The 15,147-nt window shown below is 51.4% G+C and overlaps 1 protein-coding gene across 1 annotated transcript in view; it reads right to left on the bottom strand.

The window, feature by feature from the left end:
- EPS15 (epidermal growth factor receptor pathway substrate 15) overlaps positions 1–15,147 on the bottom strand; it is a 114,309-nt gene that overhangs the window by 17,493 nt on the left and 81,669 nt on the right. Inside the window, 3 exon segments of the mRNA XM_074264642.1 lie at positions 1,577–1,774; positions 2,050–2,211; positions 11,071–11,143. Of these exon segments, the coding sequence (XP_074120743.1) occupies positions 1,577–1,774; positions 2,050–2,211; positions 11,071–11,143 (433 nt within the window).

Genomic DNA, 15,147 nt, shown 5'->3' with positions numbered 1-15,147 from the left:
CTTGGTCCCCGGCCACAGACCGAGAAGGGGCTCGGCGAGACCTCTGATTCCCCTTCTAGCTTGGAATCTCGTAGGCCCCCAGATGGCTCCCGGGAGACGCTCCTTGGAGAAGCTGGCCCCGAGCCTTCCTGTGTTCCTGTGGGAGGCCAGGGCCCCTTTCCTCCAAGCTTCAGGCCCTACCTTCGATCTGACGTTTCTCCGTTCCCCTCCAAGGCCAAGGACTAGGCCCTCCCCTGCCTCGTTCCATTCTGTCACATTTTGAACGCATGGCTCCCTCCCCGTGTGGCCTCCCTCGCTCTCAGGAAAGCTCCTCCAGGGCAGCGAGGATCGCCCTTCTGCCATTCAGCACAAGGCCAGACAAAAGTGGGCGCTTAATAAAAGCATGCCGTGAAACGAGCTTGGTCCTGAATAAGTGCTTGTTGGAGCACCGACCATCTGAGCTGCAGAAGGAGAAGCGACTTCCGACCTTATTTTGACCATTGACCAGGCTGCCGTGGGGGCTCCTGGGCCAACCCTCCTGGCCGCTGGTGTCGTCCAGCTCCTTTATTACTGCTGTGATTACTCTGTGGAGTTTCTACATCGTCAGTCAGTGAATGAGGATGCTCTCTGTGTGAGCATCCAGAAAGAGTCACATGACCCTGCTGGCTCGCCCTGAGCTTGTGGTCCATTAAACCACAAAATGCTGGTGAGCCTCGCCATCTCCCCTCAAAGCCTCATGAAGCTCATGTACAAGATCTTACACTTGTCCTGGTTGAAGTCCATCTGAGCGCCAGCCCAGTGAAGCCTTTTTTGGACCCTGACACCTCCCCTGGTTTGCCAGCTGGGTATCATCTGAAAATCTGATGAGCGGGCCGTCGATGGCCCTCCTCAAGAGCCTGCCCCACTGACACTCGAGCCACTGATGACTCCCTTCAGGAAGGGGAGTGTGGCTTCCAAATGGGGGAGATGGGCTCTACTGAGAATGCCGGGCTTCTGTCCCACCTTATTCCTGATGCTGCGAGGCACCAGGCCCCGAGAAGGCCGTGCAGGGAGACCTGGGCCTGGGCCCCCACCAAGGGGCCACCACACTGTGCCTCCTCAGTGCCAGGGAGATTAACAGCACTCCTGCTGCAGGACTCACAGGACTGAGACTTTCAGGCTGCCTGGCAGGCAGGGCAGAAGTCCGTGCCAGGCCTTGTGCCCAGGAACCAGAATGGGGGAGCCACCTGCTCTGGGGGACAGTGCCCCGAGATCCCCACACTGTTTGTGTCCCCATCCGTCAGTCCCCGGCTACCCGGGTCTACATGCAGATGGAGGCTGGGGGCGGGACGTGAACCAGATTGGGACGCCACTCGGCCTGGTCGCCTACAGCGGCCTCTTGCTCTCTTCCCTCCGAGGCCTCCCGCCTCCCATAACCCAGAGCCACCTTCCCCACCCGGCCCCAAAGTGGCCTCTGCCAGGAAGCCTTCTCAGAGAGGCTGCCCCCACCCTGAGAGACCCGTCACAATTCTGTCTCTGCTCTGGGCCCACTGCAGACTAAGGGTTGGGCCTGGTTCCTGAGCGGGCCCGAGAGGCGCAGCCCCCCGCCCAGCCTCACCGAGGTGACTTCCTGCTGGGACTCGTGCAGATGCTGCTGCAGGGGGCCCAGCTGGGCCTTGCCGGCCTCCACGCTCTCCTCCAGCTCGGCCGTCTCCCGCTGCAGGCGGCTCAGCTCCTCCCGGGCGCTGGCCAGCTCCTCTTCATAGGTGGAGATCTGAGATTCCTGGCTGGTTAATTCAGCTTTCAGAGAAGAAATCTGGATGTTGGGGAAAGGGAAGGAAGAAAGGAGAGAAGGGAGGAGGAAAAGAAAGAAGGGAGGGATGATTTACTGGGGCCTTTACAAAGGGCAGCTCATCTGGTGCTGATGCAGTGGGAAATGACCAGCTAGGAAGTGACCGAGGCTGGCTCTGCCCTGGGGCCTCCCAGCGCTCTCCTCCCTGTACCACTGGCTGCCTCTCGGGCACCCAAGCGTGGTCCCGTCCACGTGCCCTGGGTATGAGGGAGGCCTGGCACCGGGCACGCCATACTCACCAGGCGGGCCTCCTGGGCACACTGCTGCCTGACATCGTTCAGCTGCTCCTCCAATGTGGCCTTCTGCTCGTCCAGCCCATTCAGGATCTCCTGTACTTCCTGCTTCTGGGCCTGCAGCTTCTGCAGGGTGGAGTTCTCCCTCTTGACTTCATCTTGGAGGTCCTAAAGCAAAGGTGAACATGGCATCTTGCCCCCTTTGACAGAAGGGGCGCCCCACCAGAGGGCTGCTGCTCCCAGCCTGCAGCAGGGATGAGGCATCCCCACGGCCTCCTGGGCTTCAGAGGGGCCAGACCCCCCATCAGTGAAGCACCATCAAGGTGCCATCAATGGGCACCAAATTCACTAATCACTCCAAGACCACCACAGGCTGTGAAATCCCCCCGAGGCGACGTTCGAAGCTCTGCAGCCCATTTGGTCTCACAAGAGCCCTGTGCCATTCCCACGCCATGAACGTGGGGACCATCCACGGAGCCTTCCTCCATTTCCCTACTTCCCCAGACACTGCAAATGTACCAGCTGAGAGGAAGGAGAGAAATGGGCATTAACTGGGCACCTATGACATGCCAGGCACTATGCTAAGTTCTTTAGAAATGCTCCCTGCAAAACTGGCAGGGACACCCAGGTACATGTCTGAAGCTGCATCTGAACACAGGCCCAGGCCTGGGGCTCTACCTACTACGCCTCCTAGCTGCCCATCACCAAGTGCTAGTGTCAGTCAATCTGGCTGCAAACCCTGCCTCTGCTCCACTACTCCTCTGGCTCGGGCAAGTCATGGCATCCCCTGGGTCTCATCTTCTCATCTGTGGAAGGGGCTGATGAGTCTGGAAGAGTGGGTCACCTCATGGGTCAAATTTGGCCATTTCTGGGAAAGCCCTCAAGCTAAGAATGGTCTTTGTGTTTTAAAATAAAGAGTCATGATATTTAGAAATGTATACACCATTCTTAGCTTGCTACTGGACAGAAAAGGGAGAAAGGCCAGAAACAGCCCCAATTGTGTTTGTTGGGCCGGCTGTAGAACGGTGATCTCTTGAACTTGTGACACAAAGAAAAATTTTAAAATGGCCTCATAAAAAAGTCAAGCAGAGAAACAACAGCTTTCCGGAGTGAAATAGTGAGCTGCGCAACAACTGTTGCTGTTCTTTGGTCACTTCAGTCCCGTCCGATTTTTCATGTCCCCATCTGGGGTTTCCCCATCTGGGGTTTTTCATGGCAGAGACGCTGGAGTAGTTTGCCATTTCCTTCTCCAGCTCATCTGGAGACAGATGAGGAGACTGAGGCAGACAGGTTTAGTGACTTGTCCAGGGGGAATGGCTAAACAAACTGCACTAGGAGTACTGCACTATAAGAACAAACGACATCACGAACACCGAGAAGCAGGGGAAGATTTCTACAAACTGGTGCAAAGTGAAGTAAGCAGATGGAGGTAAACGGTAGAAGATATGACAATGGCCACGTACATAGAAGAGCAACTGCACTAAATGATGGTGCTTGAACCTGGCTTTGGTCTCTGCCCTGCAGGAGGCCCTTCCTGCTTCTGCTAAGGGTACTTTCTTATACGTACTCAGTCTGTGAGGGGGAGCATTGGACTGCCTTTCTTTGTGTCCCTAGCAGGTGCCTGGCCCTTCCCAAATGGCTCTCTTCTCTCTCCCAGTGTCCTCAGCACTAGCACAACCCGACTTGTACAAGGTGTTTAGTAACTACTTGCTGACTGACCAATGAGAAGGCGCTTCCCTCCTGCTTTACAGGATCAAACTTTTTCAAGATGCTGCTTATAGACAGAACTCTTTTATCCCTTCTCTTTTTTCTCTTTGTTAAAAGGGATGAAAGTAAAAAGAACCTACTTATACAAAACCATTTGTAGCAGTTCTTTTTGTTATGGCAAAGAACTGGAAATCAAGGGGATGCCCATCCATTGGGGAATGGCCGATATATGGATGGAATGGAATATTACTGTGCTCTAAAAAGCAATGAGCAGAAAAGTTTCTGAAATCTGGAAAGACGAGAACTGATGCAAAGTGAGCAGATCCAACCACTGGACACGGTACACAATGATCAACCGGGAATGACTTATTCTCACCACTTCAGTGATCCAAGATAATCTCAAAAGACTGTCTGCTTCCAGAGAAAAGACCGATAGTGTGAATACAGACTGGAGCATATTATCTTTCACTTTCTTACGTGTTGTTGTTCGAGTCTTCGTGCACAAAATGACAAAAATGGAAATGTTTTACATGATTGCACATGTACAACTTACATCAGATCGTCTGCCATGTCTGGGAATGGAGAGGGGAGGGAGAAAGGGATAGAATTTGAAATTCAAGACTTGTTCTTACATATAATTGGTGGTAAAAAGAAAATATTTTTTAAAAATAAAAAGGACAGTTCTCTGGGAGGGAAGATATACTGAGAAATATCGGAGAAGTTAAAACAAAAGATCTGCATTTCTATACAAAGCATGTACACACACACTGTTTTCTAAATGTCAGATGTGACTGTGTTGCCTTCACACAGATAAAGAAAAGTTGTAATAAAGTTATAGCTTGAAAGTATGAGAATAATCAGCAAGAACCTGGAAAAGTCATCTAATCTTTTAAAGAAATAAACAGGTACTGCGTTTTCCCACAAACTGAAATGGTGGTTTTGTGTGTGTGGAAGATAGCTGGTCCAGCTCATGCATTAACCTGTGTGGACAGCGATTTCCTCACTCCCAGAATCCCTTGTCCCTGGACTAAGGGCATGAGCTCAGATGGACCCCTGACTAACGGGGTCACTTCTCCACAGCTCCCTCTCCCTCCCGCGATTAGAGACTCATTACACTTATGTGTGCTCCTCTCTGATCTAGCAGCTGCATCTGCAGTGAGAAGCATCTCAGTGACTGTCACAGGACTTCACGGGAACAAGGAGAAGGAAGAAAAACCTAATTATCTAAGAAAGCTGTGAAAGTGAATCTGATGACTGGGGGGAAGAGGGGGGTGTCATATGAAAGCTTATGACAATTAGCGCTCCTTAAGTCCTTTTTTCTAAGAGTGAGAGAATTCTCCACCTCCTCCTCATCAAATATTAATTAACATGACTCTAAGCCCATGAGATTTCACCTACTGAATGCAGACCTGAAATTGGGGAGCCAAAGAAAACCAAAATCTGTTGAGAGAAGCTAGAATACATGTGCTAACAGGAAAAGATTCAAGTTGGTTCCAAAATGATTCAGAAGCCCAACCACATGGCAAAGAAACTTCTAAAGCAACATCTACATAATGACATCCTCTGATTATTTTTAATCCTCCTTATTCTGGGACAAATTCTCTGATCCTGACGTGAAGCAGAGAGAGCAGATGCGTACACTTCCCTCCCCAGATCTGTCTGTGTGGGGCAAGTCACGTTAGCAACCATCAGCCTGGACCCCCCCCCCCCCACTCCCGTCTGTTCCTAATTGCCAGGGCTGACAAGTGCATCCTCCCCGAGGGAGGGCTGCGGGATGGGGCCCAGCCTCGGGCTGTCCTGCTCCACTTCTTCCAGCTTAACCCCCAGCTTGGCCGCCTGTGACATCCTCCACAAAATAACAAGAATGACTAGGGTGAAAACAACCGATGCTACCCTGCCACGATGTAAAAGCAGCCAATAAAAATGGCCCCATGGACCTGCAGGGAGTGGGGCGGGGGCAGGGCAGAATTCTTTCTGCTCTTGGTGATTTGTGAAGGGAAACGAGTCTCCCATCCAGAGAAGGCTGACCACCTGCCACATTCAGGCGGGAGGCCTCTGAGAATTCAGCAGGCTGGAAGTGGCTGCAGGGAAAGTCACCGCTGACCCTTCTCAAAATGGAAGAGAGGCTACGGCCTTAAAGCTTCCCATCCCTACCTGGGGCCATGTATGGCAGCCCGGCCCCTGCCCCTCGCACTCCAGGCCCGGCTGACCACCAGTGTGCTGCTGCAGGCTTACCTTCATGCTCACCACGCTCCCCCTCCTGCTTGAGGCCTTCCCTCTCCTGGCCCCTGGATGACCAGGGCCCACTTCTCCCCACTCTGTCTCTCCCACGGAGGGCCCAGGCATGTTTTTGTCTGTGCTGTTGTTGTCCCCAACAGTGTGCACGTGCCTGGCCCACAGCAAGCCCTAATTAAACACTTGCTGACTCACTGACCTGCCCATGGCTACAGCCAGTTAAAGGAAGGCGTCCATACCCAGCACCCATTCTTTCCCCTCTACCAAACCAGTCTGAAAACCTGCCAGTGCTCTCATCCTGAAGCACCCGAGTGCTCGTGCCCCCAGAAAGGGGCTGAGCATGGGGCCTTGCCTTTCCCAGGCGTGGGAGGAGGGTGATGGCAGATGGAAGCCAATTTCTCTTCTTCCTCTAGAAGCAAACTGATTTAAATGTTTTGATGCTTGACCCACCTGTGCAAAAAGGTTTGTAGTGGCCCTTTTTCTAGGGGCAAGGAACTGGAAACTGAGTTCCCTCACTTGGGGAATGCTGAATAAGTTACGTTATATGAATGTTATAGAATATTATGGTTCTGTGTTTTTTAAGTTTATTTTAAAGTTACATGTTGAATTTACTATATGCTTAAAAGGAAAAGCAAAATCTACATAAGAAATTCATGTACAATCTTCTCCTGTTCTGCAACATATACAGAAATAATTCATTTTAAGGTTTGAATAAAAAATATTCTTTAGGGCCCCTTTCTCCTTCTAATGCCATATTTTTGTTATTTCCTATTTTTCCCAAGCTTTTTTTATTTTTGAAACATATACATAGTTTTTAATATTCACCCGTGTGAAACCTTGTGTTCCAAGGAATATTATTTTTCTATAAGAAATGATCAACAGGGGCAGCTAGGGCGCGCAGTGGAGAGAGCACCAGACTTGAATTCAGGAGGACCCCAGTTCAAATCTGGTCTCAGACACTTAATACTTCCTAGCTGTGTGACCCTGGGCCCCTTAACCCCAGCCTCAGGAGAAAAAAAAAAAAGAAAAAAAAAAAGAAATGACCAGCAGAATGAATACTGAGAGGCTTGGAGAGACTTATATGAACTGATGCCGAGTGAGGTGAGCAGGACCGGGAGATCACTGCACACAGCAACAGCAAGACTATATGATGATCAATTCTGACGGACGTGGCTCTTTTCAACAATGAGATTGTTTCAAGGCAATTTCAATGGACTCAGGATGGACAAAGCCATCCCATCTGCACCCAGAGAAAGGACTATGGAGACTGAATGTGAATCACAACATAGCATTTTCCCCTTTTTTGTTGCTGTTTGCTTTTTTTCCCCCCCTCGTTTTATTCCTTTTTGATCTTTTTTTTTTTTTTTTTTTGTGCAGCATGATAATTTGGGGAAATGTGTATAGAAGAATTGCACATGTTCAATCTATATTGAATTATTTGCTGTCTAAGGGAGGTGGAGAGAGAAGGGAGGGAGAAAAATTTGGAAGAGTGAATGTTGAAAATACATGTATTTTGAAAATAAAAAACTATCCTAAAAATAAAATAAATGTTTCAATATTTAAAACACTACAGAAATATTCATCTTACTTGAATTTAGGGGTAAGAACTTGACCCCTTGGGGATTCCTCCAAGGTGTGGTTTCTTGGACGTATTAAGACAATGCCCCGGACCCTTTGGGCATTCAGGATAGTGACCATGGCTAGTCCTCCTCAGAATCACAGTTTTTTAAATAAGAATAACAGAATTACAAAGGAAACAAATTATGCTGAAACACAGCTATCAAATTCTTAAACCAACCCACAGATCTCAGGAGTCCATGACTGGGCTAATGGGACTTATTTAAGGTCCCACAAGGATGGCCACAGGCTGACTTGGCCCAGTGACTCGAGGCCTTCTTGAGGCCCCAGAGCTTCCTCCGCTCTCTCAACAGGACCCTAACCACCATCTGAAGCGCTTGCGCACTCAAGGTCCCACGCCAGACAAGAAGATCCCCAAAGAAGAGGGGAAGGCGTGACTATGAAAAGATGGCTCCATGAATCCCCAAGTGTGGACAGGCTAAGCACACAGCCCAGCGGCTGCTACAGGGGCCGCCAGGAGGGCAAGTCCCCTGGGGCCCGGGAAAGTCGGACCAGAGAAAGGCCACTGAGGGGAGCACAACCTCAACCAAACACTGGGCCCTCTTTCTTCAAGGAGCCGAGAGTTGTGGTGAAGAGGGATTAGTGTCAGAGGGAAAGAATGGGGACAATGAGAGTCAGGCTCGATGCCCAGCAAACCTGACGTTAAGACTGCCCCAACGTGCCCAGTGGGCTGCGCCCTCTGGGGTGGGAGGTAAACGAGCAAAGGTGGGCCTGGCAAGGGAAGGCCCCAAGGCATAGTGGGAGAAGCCTGCAGAGCCCTCCCCAGCCGGATCATAAAAGACAATGGAGCCAGACACTGCCTTCTAGACAGCTTCTGGGACCCCAAGTTTCCTTAGAAAGTTAATGAGAGAGCCCAGGCAGGGCCTTCGGGGGCCAGATGGCTCCTGTGCCTGTATGCAAGATGGCATGGGGCTAGCCATGATGGGCAGTCCCCCAGGATGGAGGGCTGATCCTTAGAGCTCGGGGTCCACGAGTATGTACTGCCCTTGTGCCCGCTGCCTCGCCCTAGCCCCATTGGGGCTTGAACCCAGGTCTGTCCCACTCCTGGTTGGAGAAAACAAGGAATTCTGGGAGGAAGTTTAAGGAAGACAATGAGACAAGAGTGGGCAGCGAGTGTTACTGCAGTGCAGGGGCTGGGCTCTGAGACAGACTCAAGACGCACCAGAGCGCAGCTACTCCCACCCCTGCTACAGATGACAAAACTGAGGCCGGCCCTCCCCACTGTGTCCCAGCAGCCTTCTTCCCCCCCTCGGGCTGCCAGGTGCCGCTTCAGGAAAGCGCTTGGCTGTCTCCTTGGCCTGCTACGGGCAGGGGTGCGAGGGCCACAAGAGGGACCCTGGCCGTGGGTGCTCCAGAAATGTCCAGTAAGGCCCAGCCTCTCCTTCCCACATGCTGCGTGCCTGAAGTAGCAGGTGCATCACTGTGGGGAAAGGGAGCCCACCTGCACACCAGCAGCTGAGGGAAAGGGGCTCGCCTTTGGGCCTGGCCATGGCCGTGCTGCCAGATGCAGTCTGAGGCCCAGCTGCCTCTGGCCCCCTGAGGCCACTGCAGCAGGAAAGCCAAGGCATCCCTGTGGCTTGTGAAGCCAGGGAGGCGAGCTTTTCCAGAGATCTGAGGGAGGCCCCTGGCCAGCCCTGCCCTTGGGGAGCACCTGGGCACTCCACCTGGTCAGAGGGCGGAGGGGAAAGGAGGCACGCAGGTGACACATGGCAGCCATGACCCTCCCCTGGTGCCTGCTCGCCACAGAGACTGGCCCAGGCCCAAGTTGGCTTTGTGTACTGAAGCTAAGCCCTTCGCCCTCCTCGGCCGCCCTTGTGCCGGCTCCTTCTTTCTGCACCACTGCTGCCAGATTTGCCAGGGAGCCAGGTACAAGCTGCTGAGGCACCGAACTCCCAGACGGGCATCTAGACTTTCTCCGTCAATCACATGGGGATAAGAAAGCTGAAAACACGCGCACCTGGAGGGCTGCTGGTCAAGCAGGTGAGAAATTTCCAGCCAAGGTTTAAAAAAACCCAAATAAACATTCACCACTTTTATAACGACAAGAAAAGGAGCCCCAAGAGCCTCTTTATGCCCCCTATTGTGACCCTGGACAAATATGTCTTTACCAAATAGATACTCATTGCTATAGTCAAATGGGGAGGGGGAAGAACAGGCCGGAACCACCTTTGGATGCATTTTGCTGCAGTGATTGTCTAAATTTAGAAATGGATGGGACGAGATCAGCAAAGATTGATTCCTTCTATTTCACAAAAAGGCTTTCTCAACCTCTTCCCTTCCTAAGATCTTCTCTGCATGTTGAAAAGTGACTGCTCCCTCACCTATGCCGGCGACTTCTCTCTCTGTCTTAAGGGGCTCAAAAATTCCCCATAAAACACATCACCGGGGTTTCCCCCGAGCCAACAAAGATGCTGAGGATAATCTTGATTTCTGCATCACCTTTAGGTGCCGGTCAAAGCCGTCAGTGACTCTCCAGCCAGCCGGAAGCCCTTGCTTCTCCCAAGGATCCCAGAAAACCCATTTCCCCCCACCAGCAGCACATTCAGGCCACAGCCTCTGGGGAATGTCCTACATAAACACCCACACAATGACTTGAAACAATTAGAGCTCTCACTCGTCCAAACTGTGAATCCCACAGGGGAACCGAGCTACAGAGAGGCCAAAATGTGGAGGGTCCGAAAGGAGAGCAGGAAGTGAAGAGACAAACAGCCAGACACTGTTGCTGCCCATCTACTCTGTCCCTTTTCAAAGAGGGAACCCCCAAAAAGGAGGGGTGCCTCTCACCATTCCCAAATGCAGTAAATCCCCCACTATCTTACGTGGCCAGAGGGAGCAAATGTGGATGAACAGACAGACAGACCCACATATGTCACCTCACATGCTGACTGAAAACCCTCCCCCTTCTCAGATGGAAGAGAAACATGAATTGGAGGCCCCCTGGCTGACTCAGCCGATTTGCAAAGGTTCCCTGTGATGATTCCTGAGCCTTTTCTTCCATAATGGATTTAGTTTGAGAAGCAGAAGCCTCTGAAAATACTGTCTTGGGGGGCAGGGTGAGGGAGCACATGATCTCCCGCCCATCAATTTCTCTCTGAGAAGGAAGACCATGATTGCTCTGCGCCTCCATCACTCTGCTCCATTGTACGCAGGTGGCAAGGTTTGCACCACACAGGACAAAGCCTCCCTGGAATGATCTACCTGCCAGCCCTCCGTACGTGACTGAACGCTTAGACCAGAGGCGGACGGAGCAAAGCCCGACACCCGCTTTTCAGCACCAACGCCACCTTCCAGACCAGAACCCGGACCCCCAAATAGGGAGCAAAAGAGGAGCTGGTGTGTTCTGTTTTAGTCAGATGCTCTCCTTCCCAAATCGCCAGCCACACAGGAAGCCCATCCCTCGGCGGGAAGCCGCCCTCTAGGCCCCCCCCACCCGGCCCCCACACTCACCTGGACCTCACTGGTCCTCTGCCTGATATGTTCCTCCTTCTCCTTGAGATCCTGTTCCACGTTGTTCTTTTCCCTAGAAGACCAGCAAACAATGCAAGAATATCTGAGAACATCGGCTACTGCGGGCATGGTCATCCACCCTCCGAATCCAGAATCGCCTTTTAAATACATGGTGACACATGAAATTGTCCAGGGAAGGGCAGCTCTTCTACCTTCCTCTGTTTCGGAATTGGAAAGCTACATAAATCAGGTTTTAGAAAACAGTTGGCTCTCGAAATTGTGGTGAAATAGAAAGAGAAGAGATTAAAAAAGGGGAAGGAGGAAAAAGATAATCAATGAAATACTCAGGCTTGGGTGATCTCACTGTTGCTATGGAACTCTTGTCTAATGAGAAATGCTGGGGAAGGAGAGGGAGGGGCTCCATGAGCTCTGGGCATTTAACCCTGAGAAGCCCAGGGAAAACGGCTGATGAACAGCGGCTCGGGAATGGCGCTTGCTCGGGCTCCTTTAAAACAGACTTGTTTGCACCTGCTAATTTTAGAAAACACCAAAATTTTAGACCCAGATTCCAGGAGCTGTCTGCTCCTTTCTATCTGGAATGATCCCACAAAGCTATTATCAAGAGGAAAAGAGAACTGGAGAACCTGGGTTTTCATTGATAAAAAACACAACAAACTAATAGTGGGCACTAAACCGGAAAAAAAAAAAAAAAAATCACTTCACCTGCAGTGAACTTTTCTGCTCGGGACCTCTGCTCCCCTTCCGATACAGAGGTCATCCGCATCCCGAAAGCCCTGCTCACTGACGCACGCCATCTCAGAGACGGGTTCTGAACGAGCCCCACCTCAGACACAATGCCATATTCAGTACCACAAAGCCAGTCCCGGTCCGGTTAACCGCTGAGCAGCCACGGGGAGCCGAGTGGGATGATCTAAGATGCTCTCCTGCCTTGAGAGGAGACCAGCTTTCACGAGCCCTCGAGATTTCTCAAGCAAAGATGCGACGGAGCAGACCTGTTCCTGCCCTGGCACCTGGGCCACAGTGACCAGCAGGCACTTGATGCCATTTTGGGTCAGGAAGAACAGCGGCAGGATGGGATTTAAACGATGCTGGTGAGGAAAGCTGCCGGCTTCCTCTCAAAGTTGGATGACCTTAATAACTGTCCCTGCTGACTCTTCTCGTGGCACTGAACACTCTGTGAATTCAAATCTCAAGTCGGATCTGACCATCCCACCCCAAGCTGCGCTACTTGAAGCCACGCAAAGCTTGAGAGACTTAAGCTACACGGCTAATATGTTTCTCCACTTTCTGTCCGTGAATTTTACTCTTAGCTAAGAAGCAACCAAGAATTTTGGGCATCTAGACTATTTAAAAAAACAATTCAAACCAGCACGAGCAAGCTTTCGCTTAGTATTCCTCGGGTCGCCGGGGTGATTTTAAACAATCCCTCCCCGTCTGTCCGGCTGCTGGGCAGCTTTGTCCCATCCCTCCATCTATTCGCCCTGCACGAACTACTCCAGGGGCTTTCTCCCCCCTCCCCCAACCCCTACCCATACTGTGCTGGGAAGACAGGAAAAGCTCGCCCACATTCTGGGAGTCACTGGGATCTTTGCCTCATTCCTGCTTTGAAGAGATGAATCTTTTTGGTCTCGCTGCACCATGTGCAGAGGTACTGAGAGAGGCCAGTCCTATGGGAACCCTTCCCTCCCCCAGCCCATCACATCGCGTGCAAGGTCACAACTGACTCGGCTCATTATTCCCGTGAGGAAGGCACCACGGACCGAGACCTCGGCTTCCCTGACCAGAGGTTGAGGGGCGAGCCCCCACAGCGAGGGGCACCCCCGCAGACCCTGCACAGGGCTGGCTGTTGGGAGCGGATGCTGACAACCCGCCACCAGTGACAAAAGGAAGGTGAAGGGAACAAGAGAGGCTCCATGAAGGAGATTCACTCAAAGGAGGTGGGCTTACACGTGAGCCTGAGTGGCCAAGGTCCTAGCCCGGACAGAGTCCAAGGCCATCTAGTTTAAAGGCCACCTGGTCATCTGGGGAAAGGCCATTATGAGCCTCGGCCATTGCCCCCATCACAGGTGCTTCCCCCCAATAAGCCCAGGAGAACTTTCACTTCTGGAGGGCAGGGAATGCCTCCAACACCCAGAACCATGGCTGGCACACGGCAGCAATTAATAAATGTTTGCTGAATCAAGGGAATGCTTCATACGTGTACACCAGAACAAAATGAAACGTTCAAGACACAAAAGCGCCAAGTGAACTCGGAGCTTCTCTTTACTGCCTGAAGGTGACAGATGCCAGTGCTCAAGGGCCCCGGGATCGGTGGTGCGAGACAGGAGAGAGAGCCTCCACGAGGGGGCACTACGCCCAGGGGCCAAGATGACTGCTCTCAAGCAAACTTTGGGGTCCTCTTGGGCCTCGACTGTGGCCCAGACAAGGTGCCGTGACGGAGAAGACCTGGCAGGGATGAGCTGAAGAGGAGGCCCACTGCGGCCTCTGTAGACCGATCTGCTAGGAATCCTGCCTCCACCTCCAGGGCTTCTGTTCCACCCAAGCTGCTGCCTTCTCTGCGTGGCTCATGCCTCCACCTCCATGTCTTTGCACTTCCCTCTTCCTGCAGGATTTCTATGGCCAGTCTCCTCAGAGTGACCGGCCTCCTCTCCTGCTCCTCCGGTCCCAGAGCGGCCAGCCTCCCCTGCTGATGTCCTTTCTTCTGGTCCCCAAACTTCTCCTGCCTTGGCCATCCCATCCAACTCTGTAGGCACGTGTTGATGTGTGTGCCCTTAAAGCATGATTCAGTATCCTAGCCATGGGGATACGTATGCCACCTGCTTCTGCCAGGTCAAATCCTAGGGGGCGTCAGTCCACGGCTCATCTCGGAACCTGGCGCTCTGGACACCATAACAGCTTATTCACTGCTTCCTGAAAGGCGCTATTGGGTAATATTCAGCTTCTCTCCTAAGTTATGGCAATACCGTGAGATAGAGCAGGTGAGACACCTGAACCGACAGATCCATTACTAAAAATAAACATTTTGGGATGTCATGGTGCTGAGGTCTCTCCCTGTGCACAATCTTACCCTAGAGGTAATCAAGGACTCGGCCCAAAGCCCGTTCCCACTGACCTCCCTTCTAATTTGTGACTCCTGCCGAAGCAGTGGCCCTTTAAGCTCCCAGCAGATTTTCCCTCTAGATCCCCTCCTCTCTAACCTCTTCCAACAGAGATAATGGTACATAAAACCTCCAATTCACAGGCACAAAGGACACTTCGCATTTAAAGGAGACTGGGTTGGCTCAAAAGCAAATAATCCCTGTCATTTACAGGAAAGTAAGCCCTCCTCTTTGCACACAGTTACCTGCTTTGTATATTCAGTCTTTTGAAAGGAAGGCACAGCTTGGACAAAAACAGGATATGGCACCAATTCATTTTGGGCCAAATTTTTCCCTTTTTAATCCATGAAAGGAGAAAAGAGTCTCCTGTGGTGAAATTTATCTCGCACGTAATATGAGATTGCCCGATCTTGTGCCCATAGATTTGTCTAAATCATGAATTTAAAAAAAAAAAAAAAAAAAAGATTCTTTTTGTAAGACTAGTGCTATCATCACTACCAGTACCCTGCTCTGTGGGAGCCCCTCAAGGTGCAACGCCAAGAGGCATAAGAGGCAAAGCTCATCTTGGCCATGCTGGGAGCATTGGGTTGTGGCGATGAGACCCTAGAAGAGTCAATTACGCCCCCGAGGCAGGAAGGAGAGTCCAGCATGGTGAAAAGAATCTTGGATTCGCAGTGATGTGTGCAGACCTACTCTGTGCTAGGAAGTGCCAAAGACACAGCCCTAATATCCCTGCCATCCCTGGCACCAGACTACCGGAGGAGCATGTACTTTACCCGGCTGCCCCGGGATTTTGTTCTTTGTTGTTCAGTCTCTATTCTGGAAACTTGTTTTGTGTGGCTCAGGTGTAATGAGTACTTAATATGATGGCATCATTATCAAGTATGTTCCTTCAGTTTTTATGGATCAACATTATATACAGGAAATTGAAGACAACTGACAGTATTAATGGTCTGGT

Source organism: Sminthopsis crassicaudata, chromosome 4 (genome assembly GCF_048593235.1).
Source record: "Sminthopsis crassicaudata isolate SCR6 chromosome 4, ASM4859323v1, whole genome shotgun sequence".
In the NCBI taxonomy this organism is placed as follows: Eukaryota; Metazoa; Chordata; class Mammalia; order Dasyuromorphia; family Dasyuridae; genus Sminthopsis; species Sminthopsis crassicaudata.
This window is presented reverse-complemented; position numbering and strand designations above follow the sequence as displayed.